At 36.9% G+C, this 18292-nt stretch overlaps 1 protein-coding gene across 3 annotated transcripts in view; it reads right to left on the reverse strand.

The window, feature by feature from the left end:
- Window positions 1–18292, reverse strand: part of SLIT3 (slit guidance ligand 3) — a 474748-nt gene that overhangs the window by 441076 nt on the left and 15380 nt on the right. For all 3 annotated transcript variants that reach the window (XM_052684870.1, XM_052684871.1, XM_052684872.1), the window contains 2 exons: window positions 6397–6468; window positions 2424–2495 (listed from right to left, as the gene is read on the reverse strand). In XM_052684870.1, the coding sequence (XP_052540830.1) occupies window positions 2424–2495; window positions 6397–6468 (144 nt within the window). The remainder of the gene's footprint in view (window positions 1–2423; window positions 2496–6396; window positions 6469–18292) is intronic.

Below are 18292 nucleotides of genomic sequence, written 5' to 3' on the forward strand. Positions count from 1 at the left end.
ACTTCATTAATGCTGATGAATTCGTTTCAATATCCATCACATGTGGAACTATGCCAATCTAAAACAATATCCACCTGAGGTTATGCTCTGTGCCCTTTCAATCACTTCCACAGAGCAGTGTGGGAACAATATAATTCAACTGTTACTTTGAATTAAAACTTTTATTCCTGGCAAAATACCATATATCAAAATTGCTCCTGTTTTAAAGTCAGACTCAATGCAGCTGCTTTGTTTCAAAAAAAACTTAATGGTTACTTTTTGCATCCATTTCAATAGATCAAAAACGAATGTTATTCCAGAATTGAAGCAATATATGCAATTTTTATTTGTTATTTGAAAGAAATTAAATGGAAAAAAGCCAATTCCTTTTTAATTCAACCATCATACTTTCTTCATTAACATTTTGCAATTTTGACAATACTAAACAAAATAGCTTTAATACTACCTAAAATGTTGCAATTCAGTCTTTATAAGTTATGCCAAATTTTCCACAGTTCATTTTCTTAAGCCTACTGAGTCATAGCAAAAAAATAAAATAAAAGAATATATATATATCAGATTTATAGTTCTGCCTTAAAGATGATTTAAGCTAAAACACCGACAAAAAGTTGTGAGTTTCCAGGCCTCCCTTTCGTACTACATTCATTTAGGAAATATTTTAATGACAGGCAATCTTAAAAGAGAAGCAGAGAGAGTGTGTTTAACAGGCCAAGTTAAAGAGTTCAAATAAAAAAAAAAGAAAGAAAGAAAGAAAAGGAAAGAGAGAGAGACTTTCCAACATCACATACTCAAGCAGATGCTATTAAAGGTATCATATTTCCTAACTTCTGGTTTCACAAGATGCATTACGTTCATCTGGTAGGAGAGCAAGCTCTACAGAAAAGCAACACATTAAGAGAGTGCTTTAGTATTTATCATTTCTGGTTCCTGATAGCAGGTCTGACTCCCAGACTTTTTTTCATAATTCATTTCATAATTTAACTAAATTTATCTGGATTAAATCTGATAATTTCATTAAACTGAAACTTGGTAGTTAGGGTACTGACTGTCACAGACAAGGTATAACCTGAACAAGCTTTTTTCTGCAGCATCAGGCAGTGCTCAATTTTGGAAAATTAAGAAATGTGTATTTATTTATTGATCTATTTATTTAGTCTCCCTACCTCTACTAAGAAGTATGAAATGAATCAGTCATGACAGAACTCTTGCCCTGCAATATAGGTCTAGGAATTGGAAAAGTGGCCTGTAATTAGAATTTGAAACTCATCCCCCTTACTGTTAATAAGGTAGCTTTGTAAATGAAGAAAAAACCGTGAGTTAATTCATTTTGAAAAGATCAGTGCAATAATTAAACAACTTAAATAAAAGCCTAATCCTGAAACCATGCAAAACAGCTTTAGCCCAGCACATGCTCAATACTCCAGAGTTCTCTTCAACAATTGCTACTGTGAACTTAACTCTTTAAAGCTATGTTGGAGAGAAAATCAATTAGAAAAGTCCAACAAATGCCTTACAGATTATCAAGCATAAAAGAAATCTGCTTCTTCAGTTATCAAAAAAGCATTCCAAACCAGCATGTTATTTTTTTATAGTCACCTACAAAGAGTAATTCCCAGAAGTATTTCAGTATTACAGAAATTCAGTTCTTCTCCTACCATAAGCAAACAAAATTAACCAAGATTCATGACAATGCTTCATGACCCAAATAAGAGTAGCAATTTGAAAAAGTAGTACTTTTGCATTTACTGATATTTAACTTCACTCTCCTGCAAGACATAATTTCCTACAAGCTCGATTTTGCATTAAGGTGGTTTTCAAATTAATAAATTGTATTTATTTTGATTGCCATCAAAAGCAGAAGAAATCTGACTGTCTAGTTTCCTCCACCAAGCCCAGCACGATATCCTGGAATCTATTGGTATCTATCAGTGGCACCATGCAACCTTAAATGAAATGGAGCTAAAAAGAAAATTATGACCAAAAGCAATTTTAGAAATACTCTGGTTCTCAGAGAGAACAATTACAACTTCCATTAGAATCTAATCTAATTAAATTTTATTTAACTTTATAAATAAGGATTATAAACAACTCTTTCTTCATGTACATACTAGTTATAAAAGTTGCCACGATAAAGTTCTTTCAAAAATGTTGTCCAGACTCCAGTGCCAATGATGGTTCTGACTTCCCTGCTGAGTGGTTGTACATTTTCTTTCAAGCATGATCTATCATATAATATCAAGTCATTTTGTTTAAGAGTATGCTTTAATTCAGGAAGGTATCATTTCACTTTGGTCATTTTCTGTCTTTTTTTTTTTTTTTTTTTTTTTTAAGAGTTTGTTTTTAATCACGAAATATAAGCAATCATTGGAAGTGTGGTAGAAAAATGCCAGACTATGTGGAAGTATTGAACATGAGATACTTACAGTCGTTCAAGTTGCTTTAGATCCTGAAATGCTCCACGTTCTATCACACTGATCTGATTTTCTTCCAAGTGTCTGCAATTTCAGAAATATCAATTAATTTTAATGCAGCATAACTGTTCCTCCATTTCACACGTGTTATAAAATAGCTTTTCACAGAACTGACAGTTCAAGCTCTTTAGGTCACTAGCAGGAAACGGATTAAAAATTTGCGTCCTGACTGCCAGATTCAGTAACCATTTTTGTTCCAAAAACATTTGTAACCATCATGTTCAGAAAGATGTTGGTTTAGAGACTGATTGATACATTCTCAAGTACATATTCTTAGTTCACCTAATGTTACTGGGAAAGAGAACTGAATCCTACAGCCAATAGCAGAAAAGGTAAAAAATTTTATCCGGTCTTCATGTTCTACAAAGATTTCAGGCTTACCACAGAGTAAGTTATTTGTAAGCAGTCCAAAGCAGTTTGGTCTCTTGCAGCCATACCAGTTATGTTTGACAACAGTACACAGTCTGTACATCAGTGTGAAAAATAAGAGAAAATTCCTAGATTTCCACTATTCCCAGTGTGGGACCTTGCTTTTCTTCACCCTCTGAGGCAAGGATAAGTAATAAACAACGGAAACCAACTTCTCTTTGATTTACACTGTGAAGGAAATTATTACTCATTCACACAGCAGAAGTGCTCTTCACAGGTAAAGTACAAGCCAAGCAGCAGATACATCATTTAAGTTAACCTTCTCTCTCAGTGCTGACTTCCAGCACACACCGAGTTCTGCTTCGGATAACGGTATGTACTCCGGGCCCTCAGAATATTGTACATGGCTTTAGCTAAGATAACAGAAAGGAAGAATGTAATTTGTAATAAGCTTGGCTTCAGACCAGACTGTGATAAGTGGAAATGCACTCCTCTCCGCAGTAGCCACTCTGCACCCAACCCTAGGATTCTCAACTGAACAGTGATTGTGAAGAAAGACAGCAAAAGACAAGTCCACAGCAATGAAAACTGATTGGAAAAAAAAAATCAAAAAGAAAGGCAAACAAATGAAGTCTGTTCCTAAAAGGAAGAGGGAGAAAAAAAAAATGAAGTTATAAGATACAAAAGAAAAAGGAATATTTTCCATCTTTGTTGTCGGTTTGAGATTGGCAGCTTCCTTGTGTTCTACCACTCTACCAGATTCTGAGTCATTTATTTGTTCTCCTCATCATGAAGTCTCTAAAGAAGACTAGACCACCTGTCTAGGCACTCTGAAACAGGTTTCCTATTTCCGCTCCTCCCACTATATTCCCGTCACACATGGAGATAAAAAGGAAAAGAGCAGGTTGTTAATAACGGAGAATAGCTTTTTCTCTTATGGCCTTCCTAACTCTAGCTAAGTAAAATGAAGGAAAATGTGCAGGACTTCTGAAGACCCAAAGTTCAGCAGTACAAAGTAGAAGAAAAACTCAACCACATAATAGATACGTCAGGGACATGAAAAAGTGAAATACATGGCAAAGACCTAAAAGAACAGATTAGCAAATGCCGAAATGGCATATCCTGGGTTACAGACAGTCATAAGACTTTTGTCAGAAGACAAAACCGCTAGAAACTATGGGGTTTCTAATAGGCATGTTCCGCTTTTATTCCTGATGACTCTTATGAGAAATACACCAGACACCATTCAGAATGGCTCAAGATGTTACACAACCTAAAACAAGCACAAAACAAACAGTTCAAATCAAGATTGGCAATTGCATATTTTGCTTTTAGTTAAGGATGTTCAGTTTAAGTGTCTGTAGTGGCTTAGGTAGTACCTAACTACAGACAGTAGAAAAAGGCAACAAAACCATCTACTGTACGTGTAAACAGCACTGTAATGCAGACTTCCAGCCTTGCTGGTATTGACCACTGCAATAGGAGCCAAGGAAATCTAAATGACTTCACTGCTAGGTCAGAAACGCTTTCTTGGTTCAATGGTACTTAGATAGAGGCAGAAAAAACTTGCCTTTTCCCTGGCAGATTTCAATTAATTTACCAACTGAATTATCAATAATTTAATGCAGCAGTTTTGAGGACTTATTTTAAAAGGCAATCAAAGGAAAAGACCAACTGCAGAGGGCAATCAAACTGAAGTTTTGAAGGGGTGCTGGCAGATCCATGTGTTTAACTTCTAAGAGCTGTTTCAGGAAAGGAGTGTTAAGAACATGAAAACCAAACTGGCTCTATCAGCACTGGGACTCAAAATTACGTTCCTGCCTTGATTACTAAAGCTAGGCATTAGGTACAACAGTTTACAAACTGCTTTCAGTGAAGTAGGTGACATACACAGCATGTAGTCATTTGAAAGGGCACCTCATAAACAGAACCAGGTAATTCTTTCAGAAAACTAATATTTAAGTGAAAATTTGAATTTTGCTCTCTTGGTTACTGTTAGCAGAAAGAAAAAAAAATCATATTTCAGAAACATTTTCAAAAAAACATCTTAGTCATAGCTTTTAAATACACATCAACACATCAGACCTTCTCTGATGTTTGCAATGTTTCTACTAACACTTGCAAATCTGCATTTCCACAGTAGCACTCAGTGCCCAAATACAAGCTACACACAGGCAGAAGGCCATAGGTACATTAAGAGAGCTCTGGAAAAACCCAGAACCTTGCAGCTTAACCTTAACTCATCACATTGCATTCAGGACTGTTGCTCTCATCTAGCTTTTTCCCCCACTTCATAGGTGCACAAATAACAAAATCCATATATTCAGATCTGTGTATGAAAGTAATGCATAAAACTTGCTTTTCACAAGGAAATAGCAGATTCCCTCTGTATTTATGGGGAGACACCAACATCTATGCCTGCCTCCATACTGATCTGGAGGGAATCTAGATTGTTTGATGTAATTCAGAAAGTCAGTCAGAGAAGATTCAAGGGACAAACGAATTCCCTTCAAACAGAAAGAACCTTTGACTTTTCCTGGAAGAACTGAAACATTTCTACTCACCATTAATGAAGAGAACAATTGATTACTCACTCGTATACTTAAATTTACTGAAGCTCTAAGGTAAATGCTCATGTACTCTACATGATATTCAAAGACACCTTAACGACACACCTTGCTAATTAACCCCAGATATGACATTCCCATCTCATTCAAAGCCTAGCATAAATATGCCATAGTTGTTAGAGTAACTAAGGAGAAATAATAAGCTAATGACAAAGCATCAAATGTATTTCCTGTTCTTTTGATCCAAGATTTAAAAACAAAAAACAAAAAATATATGTGCAGCTATAATGGATATCTATGAAATAGTTCTATATTTCATCACTAACTGCATGCTCCTTTTTGAGGTTCATAAAACCAAAACAAGGAAGTTAAGAACTAATTGGCTTTAAATAGGCTGGTTTTAGAAAAAAAAAACCTGTAGATTAATGTGATTAACGTTTCACCTTCTGTTGTCCAAGGCCCATTTGGAACTAAAGCTGAACTCCTGACTGATACTTCTAGATCAAGAGACCCCCTAACGTTTTTGTATTTATTACTTCATTTAAAAAAAAAAAAAAAAAAAAAAAAAAAAAAAAAAAAATAGGTTTCCTTGTGTACAACTTCCACAGCTAATAACTGTTCTGAAGTTACTCTTGTGCAAACGTACTGATGTTAACAAGATCTGAAAGTCCTATTTTCTCATGTTTCAGTAGAATTTATTTATGCATAAGCAAATTGTGAGGTGGACCAAAACTCTTACAGCAGTATTTGTTAAAAACCAATAAGAAACCCGAAGAATCAAACAGCTCTGAGACTACATTTAGACTTGAACACAGAACTAGAATTAAATTCACGTCACAAACCATTCCAATTGCCTACTCTAAAATACTACCACTAACTCAGTAGTGTGCAGAAGTTATTAACACTCGATCTCTACGACTATCAGCATCCTTAGTACAAGCAGCCCAAGATAATCTTCTAAAGAGGGATGAGTTTCGTGTTATACTCACAAGACACGGAGATTCTTCAGTCCTGAGAAGTCCATCTTTGTGATTCTCGTTATATTATTTTTTTCTAGATCACTGTAAGAGAAAAAAACACAGCACTGAGACATTGTAAATGACATCCAAAGTCCTGATAGGAGAAAGCATCTCCATCAGTGCAGTATCTATCAGCTACTCAAATTGTACAAACTAATATTTCCACTGAAATCTGAAAGAAGTGGATCCTTTGTCCTGCCTCTTCCTCTTTAGTTTACTTCACTGCTCTCTCACAAGAAGTCTTCCAACTTCTATATAGGTGCTCATATGCTATACTTTTACATCTCCCTCAAGACAACAAACTTTTGAGAGCCAAAAATACATTCAAGACCTGATTTTTATGGTACAGCTGAAATGCAGTACTCTGCCCCAAATGAACACTCAACTCTGGAGTTATTCCAAGCCCAGGTGATGCCTGATGCACACAGCCTAATGCACAAAGTTTGGCTAACTATGGCTTGATGGGAAAACTAGAAAGCATAGGGCAACCCTCACAAATTTAAGATTTGTTACAGTTACAGATCTGCTCCCTCCCAGCATCCTAACCAGGCAGGCTCAATAACCCATTTTTTGGAAATGCCAGTAATCAGAAGATACTGTTCATAACACCAACCTGTTGCCCATGCTTATCACAAATTGCCAATTTGCATCTTCTATCTTCACTTGAATCCTCTATTTTCTAACACATCTGTTATGTGTCAACACATTTTCCTCATGTAGTCACATACCAAATATTACTTCCTGCACTGTTTCAATTTGTGATAATTTATGCTCTAGATTCCAAATTAGTAAGAAATTGGCATCTTATCTACAAAAAGGAAAACCCACTGCAATCAGATCTTGGGCTGTCCAGTTTTTTTGTAACGAGCACATCAAAAACACAAAAGAATTTCATATCTAAAACATGTATCTTAATAGACATTAAAACGAAACACTCTTCAGCTTGAGTCAAATTCTATTTAAGTCTAAAATACATCAAATTAAAAATGAAGGAACCCATAATTCAATCCTACTCTTAAGAATCTTAATCAAGGCTTGCTCTCAGGATGCTAAACTGCAGGGTAACTGCAGAATAACACCTCATTTCCTAACGCAGAGTCTTTCTGTCATTTCAGAGGTGTCACCTTCAAAGCAGCAACTGCTGAAATGGGGATGCCATAGGTTCTGTGCTGTTTCTCTCCTTTGGATTTGCCCTTACCAGGCACCTCCAGAAGTCCTCCTGGTTGAGCATCTTTTGTTAATTTTCCTTTTTTCCTGCCCAGACTCTTCTATTTGACTTAGTGCTGATCACCAGGAATGAGAAACAGCTAGATTTTACCCCTAGTACTCAGTCAAGCTTATTTCTGCATAAGCAAAATCCAGCAAACTTAACTTTAAAGCAGGTATATTTCTTCAATTTCACACCACAAGTATGTTCTGACAGTTTCCTAGATACAAGAAGTACTTCAAAAAAAAGCAAAACTTAACATTGGACTATTTTTTTTTCATCTGATTCATATTTTATGCCTAGTAAGACATCACTAAACATAATTAAAAAAATACAAACATGCAAGCTCTTGGGTTAATAATTATGCCAATAGAAAACTGAGTATTTTTCTGAAGATCACAAGATTGTAAACACATGCCAACAAGTTTTGTTGTCTACGGATGAAAACAGTCTGATATGAAAAATCAGACACGAGGCTTGGCATTTCCTGAAGACAACGAGATCATAAATTTACAAGAGAAAGTAGAGAATCGTCCTGTGAAATTAAGTTTTATCATAGTCCCTGCATTAACGTGTTCTCTACTATATATACAAAGGCTCCATTTCTTTTCCATTTCTAATAAAACTCAACAAGATAAAGGAAACTAAGTCTCATTTTTATGCACATTCATCAGAAACCATGACCTTGAAATAATTCCTATAAAAAAAAAGGTAAGTGTTTCAAGTTGAATACTTCTGCAGGTACAAAAAGGAATCCAGGAATGCTTCAGGTGTCCCCTCTGCATTCTGAGAAATGCTGCCTAGGCTGGCTAACACTGAATGGCCTGTAAGTGCTTCACAAATATTACTGCAAAGGAAATATGAAAGCTTTCAAAGTAGAACAGTTAAATGATATGAAATATTTCACATACTATCCTACAGGGGAAAACAAACAAACAAAAAAAAAAACAACAGCATTAAAATGTTGATGCTTAAATAACTAGGAAAAATAATCTTTGATCCTTCCATCAAATACAAGTAAGAACATTTGGCAATGTTGACCTGGCTAGCACAATTTAACAATTTTTTACCGCGCAATTCCACACATACGTGCAGCCTACAGTACAGCTGCTACTTAAACCAGTCTTTTTTTCCACCTCACATCAGACTCGGTCAGCAGAACAGATGTACTACTACTAAGAAATACGCAACTGTTCAAGAAATGCTTAAAACAATTTACGTTGAATCAAAAGCGTTTATTTTTTTTATGAGAAGAAACATGTTCTTCTACAGCATTAAATAAAAAGCACTTGTCATAGTATCTAATTTCATTTTTCTACTGTAACTCACGTTGTCGAAGAAGGCGCAGTTGGATATGTTGAAGTTTCAGCTTGTTGAAAGGTATATCTTCAACATTCAAAGAAATAGAACTGATTTCTTAGCATAATTGCCACATTCCCCAAATGCTTCTAGACACAAGAACAGAGTCTCTTCTAATATGAATGTCACCCTTAATTAAACATAATCTTGACTACACGGATGAGAACGGGTAACTGCACTCATTCGTTGGAGGAAACGACTCTTCAAATCGGTAAACATATATAATTGTTTTCTTATGTGTTCCCTAAACCTCACCTGCAAACCAATTTGGAATTAAGCTCCTTTTAATGTCATTTTAACATGCTGGTGCATTCACTTACTGTAACTGAAAGGTTAAATGAACAAAACAAAAACCTACACACAGTTTTGTATAGACTTCACCACAACTGAGTGCAGTCTGGCACTCAGATATCAGCAATAATGATGATTAAGCTTGGAGTTTACAATGACCAAAACAAACCAACCAAAAAAAAAAAAAGAAAAAAGAAACTCACCCTAGCCTGTCTACAAGATTTGTGCCAGGGTCAAATGAAGTTACAGTGTGAGATCTTCATCTTTTACCACTGCAGTTTAATTTGCCATAGACTTCATGAAGAAAGAATACATCATAGATTGTTTTAAAAGCTCAAGCACTAAGATTCAAGTCAGTCCAATTATTCTACATTTTCCATAATGTTAAATTTTCACTGATTTTTGCTATTAAAAATGGAAGCCATACAGTGCTCTTATAGTTTCAACCTAAAGCATAAGCAAAACATTACCAGAACTGAAATAGCGCATAAGATACACTACTACCAACAACTAGTAACAACTATTTCGTCTGCAACATTGAAATGCACTTCTTATAGTTATCGGTAGCAAAAATCTTAAGCCATGAAATGGTATAGAAAAACAAAATAAACTGTTGAGTTGGCTTATGCATGTTAAGACCATAGCTACTTTTATAATAGAAGAAAGAACTACTTCTGTTCCCTTATCAAAAACAAGGGATAATGATAACGAGACGTAGGTGGAAAAGAATCCCTACATTTTAACTGTAAGTAGAAGAAATAGATGATCCTTGATACAGACAGGTAGGTCAACTATATTTAAGAATAATTAAAGTAAAGAAACAAAACAAAACAAATACATTTAAAAATGCCCACAAAACAACATCAACAACAACAAAAAAGAAAATACCACCACACAAACAACAACAGGGCATTTCCACAGTATGTAACAGCCCCTGAATCATGCTCTTCTCAAGGAATACCTTTGAGGCACGGCCTACATTTTTTCAGATTTTCCAGCTTCATTTCCTCTGTGTTTGCAGTTCAGTTTTTTGACCCTGGTGCATCATTAACTGGCACTGGCATGCCAGGTGACCTGACTGCAAAGGCATCGGGAAGAATTAACTCTGGAGCAAACAGTGCATAAATAGTTTGGTGTTCTATTTGCATGTTGTTTCCCATCTGCTTTTTATGCCCTTGCCTGTGTTAACAAAAGTTCTACCAAAGCACAGCCACCAGCAGATCAGAATTCTCAACTTAGTCAGCTGAGGGGCACACAAGGCAAAGAGTCACTATCCCCTTGTTTTCCCCATTGTGATAAGCCTTAATTCTCAGCACAACGCATTCCCTCAGCATGAGCAGGTGTACACAGACTTTCATTCCTGTCACACATACGGAACAGATTTTTTCTTTCCCCCTTTCAAGTCTGTGAGACCAATCCCACACATCAACTCCATTCCTCTCTTCCTTCAGCCCCAGGAACATTCCCACTATTCAGCACTACCCCCACAGCAAGTTCTGCAGTACTCTGTACTGAGAAAGACTTTCTTGAATGCTCTTTGATCAACACACACCCTTAGACTGTTTGTTCCTCCACTCCTGTAGAATGACAAAGCCTACATTGCATATAAGGTCAATCATCCTATTAAATCATCCTGAACATTAGGAGCTACGTTAAAGCTTCCATTTCAGCAAGTAAAGCTACTTGGACAGCACCCTAAGCTGTAAGACAACCCTTCTTCATGAAGTAAACTTCCTTAAACCCTTTGGATTTTACTGATAACTGCTTCCTCCGCATTAAAAAAGCAGTATTTACCTTCTGAACGCCTACCTGTTCAAGCAAGCTTTCCCTCAAGGCTCGTCTGCCATTTGAAGTAAAATAGACTAAAACCTTGACAAACTACTATGTAACACTTCCTCCTCCTGTTCAGAGTAGGTCTAGCACCGCTGCAAAAAAAGCCCATTGCCACAGGTTACCCCCTTACTCAACTAAACTTTGTTACTGTAAAGTTATTGAACTGTTGCAGACTTCAGTGGTTTACAGCTGGTATTTGTGGGCAACTTAATATTTTATATTTCCCTTATAAAAAGCCTGACAGCTGATTATGAGCCCACTAGTGGGTTTCAACTACAAAAAGCTAAACCTTAACATCTGATCTTGGTTGACTTTCAAATACATGGTGGCTCATAAGAATTGTTGGAAGCAAACACACAAGCAGCTTTGAAAAGAAACTGGATCAAAGACACAAAGAAAATTATAATGTCACGGTGAATCTAATTTATATTTAGCTTCAATAAATTTCTATCTGCAGAAACATTCACTCAACACGAAATTTCTACTGTGTGAAATTCCTGCACTTCGCATGTTGTGAGGCCAAAGGGATCTTCATTCTGACTCAGAACACCTATCCTGCTCCAAGTATACACAGGCCCAGCTACAACTCTTGTTTGCTCCATGTTCAGATAAGTACTGTCCCAAAGAAATGAACAAAACACCACTGTGGAAGATAGGTTTATTTTGATCCATCAACACCTCAGTGGAAAGCACTCATTAAAATGAGAAGAACCTGGAACTGTCATCAACATCAGTTTTAGTAAAGCTTTTGATACTAATTCCCTATTGTCAATCTGTTTTTAGCATAAGTATGTCTTCTTTCAAGGCAATCTACTGAACTTTAAAATCAACGTTTGAATATTTTAAAGCATCCCCAAAACTCTCTGGAGCATTCCACTATGCAGATCCAAGCCACACCAGAAGAGCTACACAGACTTCCTGCTACACCACTTGAGGTGACAATTACTCTTCTGAGCACCCAACACTCCCCAAGTATCCAGACAGAGCTCTACCTGAGGACCGCTCTGGTCCTTGAACTTCATTAAGATTATAAGTCCTGGAGTAAATCAAGTTGCCACAGACACACTGTATTAAGTGCTCTTCACTTCTGTCTTCTGAACTCCTATATCTCAGAGAACACATACACCTGGACAATCTGAGCCTGTAATTATTACGTATATAAGGTCAGAACTGAGATTGACAACAGGAGCATTCAGATTATTATTTTAAAAAGGCAATAATCAAAGGCAGTGAGATGCTGAACTCTTGTAACCATTTCAAAATAATAATTTAATACTCACATGTATAAATACAAAATCCTTATAACAAATTCAAATGCTTATACACACAAGGATGAAAAAAATTCTTTACAAAAGCACTAAAAAGCCATATTTCAGTAAGTTTTTATTACTCAATCATCAATTTGCTACTTGATGAAATATTGAGTGCTTTAGTCTGAGGTAATTCAAAATTTTAAGATGTACAACTACAATAAGAGATGAGCATAACTAGGTGCATCCCTAACTTAATTCCCCAACCTTTTTCCAGACTACATATAAATATTACTTATTGATTTTAACCAGGGATCCATTCTGGAGCCAGTTTTGACTCCCTGCTATGCCTCCTGGCTACGCAGTTCTCAGTGCAACTCCTTACCAGGATTTTTGCTCTCTGCTGCTGTTGTTGTCATTTTGTTGCTGTTTTCACTAAGCCTGTGAGGCTGGCACTACACAAGTTCAGAGGTATGCAAAAGCCACTTGGCCTGATGGTTACAACTGCAAGTGGAATATTTGCTTTAAGACAAGCTTTTACTTAAAGGATTTTTCTGAGCTGCAATTTCTGCTGATTTGGAAAAGCACCAAATTCCAGGCTTAATCCTGTTAGCTTTTGGTTAGAAAAGAAGCTGCTTAAACTTAATTCTCTTCCTGAAAGAAACCCAATTATTTCATTTGATTAAAGCTATTCATTGTCCATGAATTTTCTACCGTGAAGAAGTCTGCCTCCCTTTTTTTTTTCCTGGGGTACCAGACTGGCAAATAGCAGCACTCTGAGCAACAAAAATTAAGATCATCTCTGCCACCCATAATTTGATATCAGTAACTGATTTTGCATCTCAGTGTTCAATACCACAAGTCCTATGTGGGTGCTATTTACGAAAATACTTATTAATCAATTTGTCTTTAATCTAAAAAGACATTACATGAAAAAGAAATTATATAGAGGGAAAAACTTGCAGTCCATAGAGAAGGGAACCTAGAGCAACAGTTTCAACTTCAAGTCCTCAGATGTTCTCCCTTTTAAATTAATGAAGAATTAAATAAAAGCAGTAGAGAAAATGCATACTCTATATTAAGAAAAATTAATTATCACACACTTCAAACGACCTCTCTTACACACGTTACACTGTACTAAGATTGTTTCTTGTCCAGCTTCTTCATATATAGGTATTTCTAGTCATAGAATCTCAAATAAATAACAATTTAGAATACCTCAGAACAGGAGCTAAGTGTCTGCCATGTACCAGCTCCAAACTATATGCATTTATGTCACACTTGTGATAAACAAATCATCAAGACACTCATTTCTCTCAAAACAAATTGCATAAGTCCTATGTAAGTCAAAGTTTATGAAGTGAAGTTCCCTAAGAAGCAAACAGGTAAGGAGTCAATGCACCATCTACATCTCACATCAAAGCGAATTTCAACTAGGACAAATTGTAGAGAAGTTCCAAAAGTTCATTAAGAGTATAAGAAAAATAATTTCTATATGAACTAAATTGTGACAGTTTTGGGGATAGAGACATATTCCTTATTATAAATGAAAAAAATCATGCAATCTAAATAATTTATTTAAAATGATAAATCAACTTGGTAGTAACAGATACAAAATGAGGAAGCTAAAACCAATGTGATAAACAACTCAATCCAGATTCCTGATCCTAAAGAGTTACGGATTCCTAACAGGACCCAATGCCTCCAAATAACTGAAGCAGCAGTCTGAGGAAACTCAAGCAGCCTGAAGGAACAAGGCTTGCATTGTTTTGCCATTAGGCTGCTAGAGGACTTGGTCGATCCAAGCCACCTGCTAGAATGACGGCTGAGTCATCCCCTGAAAATCTGCCTCTTTGGTTTGTCTGCCCAACCCCCCATTCACTTTGCAAGGTAACCATGAACACAAACACACACCAGGTGAACTAGAGAAAACCTGCATTTTCACAAGGTAAGTTAACCATTGACTTGAATGCCTGCTGCACTCTAGAAGCTTAAAACCAAGAGGAGTTCTCAGTGTTTCTGAAAGCTACCTTTGGGACTCAAGTCACAAGGTTCTTCAGTGAAGCCCCTCTCTATGAACACTTTCGCTTGCAGAATGAGAACACGCTAGCACCATGCTCATTCAAGAGACATGTCTTTTCTCATGTCTGCATGTATTCACTTCATTATGTCTGTTTTTGGCTAGTCTCACTATCTGTTCTGTTATTTTAACTATTTTCCAGAATTTCTTCTATGGGGTTAATTTGCCTTTAATGGATACACAGTGCCACTAGCCTCTTAGCCTTAAATGACTGCAATTCCCCATGGAAGGCAGTTGGCAATTCTCTTGTGCCTTCAGTCCAAGAACTTCAAAGTTACCATGATAAACTACTCAGTTATAACATTACCCTGAAGCCCTCTGGCAGCACAATCTGCATATCTTCAGATTTAACATATTTCCAACTTAACTTAGGCAATGCAGGAAATAAAGACCTGGGATCATATTTTATGAAACACACAGATTCCATTAGTTCGCAAAACACTCGGGCAAGTACGAACTTCAGTTATAAAGAAAAACAAAAAAATCAGCTCATTTCATCAAAGAGAAAATAATACAACCTACCTCTATGTAAAAAAACAAGTTGTTTTTTGCTTCTTAAACTAGAAACAGTTGATTTCTCAAATTAGCATGAGAAAAATATTTCTTTACTGACTTTTGGGAAGACTGGTACTCTCTAAATACTCCACAATACAATTAATTGTAAAGATGTTCTACATCTTCAAACTAATTTTACACAGAACGGGAAGCACATACACGTTTTCAATTTACTTAAGAAATATCCTGCAGCTCAAACAGCTAGAGAGATAGCTTGCCCTCTTGCTAGCTGTTTCCAGGGGGCAAATTTTAAAAATGGAAGAGCTCAATTGTAGCTCATTGATAATAACACTTTTATCCATGTTTTTCATACTCAAACACATGAAGAACACAAAGAATACAGTTATCGGGAGGAGACAATGTCAATTAATAGAACCATAGTTAATCATGCCTTTGTGTGATGAGATGAACAGCTGTACAGAGTACAGGTGAAGACAAGATATCCTCTGGATATCCTTGATTTCAGCAAGACCTTGGCACTGTTGCCCATACTCTCTTTAGACCCACACTGGTCTGATATGGGCTAGGTAAGCAGTCTGGGTGCAAACTGGCTGGACCTCTGAGCATGCAAGGTGATCAGCAGCTCAGAGTATTCCTCCTTTGAAATCAGTGGTAGGGACAATATTGTTTAGTGACTTTATTAAAGACTAGAATATCAGAGCGCATGCTTAACTTCACAGACGGCATCAAATAAACAGGTGCAGCCAGTACTAGAAGGTGAGGTGTACCATAAAAAGGTCAGAAAATTAGGCTGAGAGAAACCTTGAAAAGTTCAAAAGGGAAAAAAAAAAAAAAGAAAAAAAAAGTCATGTACATACAAGAAAGCAAGCCTCTGCAACAATTACAGCCTGGGCTCCAAGAAGCTGCTTTGGAAAAAAGGACCTCAAAGTCCCAGAGAGCCACAAAACTGTCAGCAGTCTAAGCCCTCTGAGCAGTGAAGGCCACCATTGATCAGACTGTGGAGCAAGAACCAGAAGAGTGCAGAACTTGACTAGCACCTCTTGTATTCAGCACTTAGGAAAATTCACCTGATCTACTCTTACAGACTCACAAAAACAGGCTGACAAAGTGGAGAGAGTAGAATAGAGGGCCATCGCAGTGATCAGGTAGCTGAAATATTGAAATACACAATATGAATAGAGGCTGAGAAAGCTGCATCTGTCAAACTTCAATATAGGATTCTGAGGAGATTTTACTGCAGCCTGTAACTACAAAGAAGGTAGCAGGACCAGAGAATATAGACTCCTGTCTCTGCTCTACAGAAAGAGGGAATAATATATGAACGAACATTGTAGAGAAAAATAAGTCCTGCCAGAAACACCATGTCCCAAAAGGACTCAGAGATATTCTGCATAGCTTCTCCAACATTAGCAATGCACAAAGTATATTAATACAGCAGTATCAGGATCCAGTAATTTTGATAGTCATGTTAAGCCAAAATAACAATAAATTATTAGATGGCTACACAATAGCTAGAAAGTACAAATTCTATGCTGCAGTCCACTGTCCATTGTATTTTAACACAACTACACAATACAGCTTTTAATTTGAAAAAATTAGACAGAAATAAGAGAAAATTGATCTTAAGAGGTATCTAAATCTTGAGAATAAACTAGCCACTTCCAAGCCAACTACAGTAGCTTGGTTAATGGCCTACATTAAGTGCCCAAATGATCTGGAACTGCTTGCAGGCAACACAGTTCTGTCCTCACCTTTGTTTATTTAAAAAAAAAAAAAAGAAAAAGAAAAGGAAAAAAAAAAACTTGGCAACTGTAGGTGCTAAAAACACCAAGGAAACATTGCTTTTTGAAACTGCTGCAGAAGCTAAATTTCCCATTAAGGGGATTGTTGTTTAAAGTCAGACCTGAGGCCTGCAGAAAGCACCACAGTGGACAGGTAATTTAAGTACTATTTCTTCAAGGAAATACATGTTTGCTTCAGCCTGCAGATATTTCTGACTAATCACTGTACCTTGCAGTTTTCATTATACATAGAAAGAAAATGTTACATTGGCCAAATGATGTTGTAGGAGTGCATTTTGCATTCCCGTGCCTTTCAACTTTGCCCTCAAAGTTTTGTAGGCTATTCTTCTACTCAAGATCTAATGTGGCCGTGCAATCTGTGCAAGACAAAGAAAGTCTGCAAGAACAATAAAATAGGATTAAAGGGGCCCAACCTCAAGTGCCAGAACATAAATACAGACCTTGTGAAACAAGCAGGAAGAGCTGAAGTTCTTACTGCAAAGGCAGAAAGACAACAACTGTGAAATAACCATATGGTAGGATTGCTTAAGTTGTCAGCCTGTGTCTGATGATGGCTGGATACAGGGTTCTCAAAGACATACAAGGAGGAGGAGGAAAAGAGGTTTTCCTTTATGTAAAGGATCAGCTCAAATGTCTGGAGCTTTCCTATAGACTAGATGAGAGGATCACTGAGATTGGGCTGGTCTGAGTCAGAGAAGAGGTCAGTGAAAGAGTCATCATGGTGGAAGCTTGCTACAGCCACTCACACAGGAGGAAGGAAGGCACATGCTGTTCTTCAAGCAATGAGAGAAAGCCTCCAATCACTCCCCTTGGTTCCTAAGAGGGACTTGAACCTCCCTGACACTTGCCAGATAGGCAGCACAGAGTAGGCAAATGACTTGGCGAGTTTCCAGATGGTGCCAGGCATAACTAGATGCTAGATGGGCCAACTAGGGGGTAAAGATGTCCTGATCTGCCACTTACATGTGAGAAAGTAATTGGGGGTATGATAATAAGTAGCACTGCTGCTTTAGTGACGTGCAAAGCACTGAGAAGTGCAAGAGTGTTAAGTAGCTGCACATAGGCTTGGACTTCAGAAAAGCTGAATTTTTCAGAACTCGGGAGATTTGCAGGATTTATCCTCCACAAAACTGTCTGAAATAACCATAGCACAAGAATGCTCCATCCAGATGCTGAGTAAAAACAAGCAGGTGTGTCAGAACACCACTTGGGCCTTAGAGGCATCTCACAACTGAGCTGCAGTGCAGAAGAGAAAATATGGTACACAGAGTACAGAAACATCGCCCAGACACAAGGGATGATATTAGCAAAATCACAGCTATGCTAAAGTTTAAACTGGTAATGGGCATTAAGAAAAGCTTCCAGCAATATATTAGCTGTAAAAGCATAAAGAAAATACGATGGTTTAGTGATAGACTGACATGCTCATTGCCTTCTTTTTATTAAGTCTTCCCTGATTGACTAAAGACAAGTTTCAAGGAAGAAAGAATCAAGTTGAGCATCTCATAAGTAATCCTAACTTGTAGGA

The sequence above is a fragment of the Tympanuchus pallidicinctus genome, unplaced genomic scaffold (genome assembly GCF_026119805.1).
Source record: "Tympanuchus pallidicinctus isolate F22 unplaced genomic scaffold, pur_lepc_1.0 scaffold21, whole genome shotgun sequence".
Classification (NCBI taxonomy): Eukaryota; Metazoa; Chordata; class Aves; order Galliformes; family Phasianidae; genus Tympanuchus; species Tympanuchus pallidicinctus.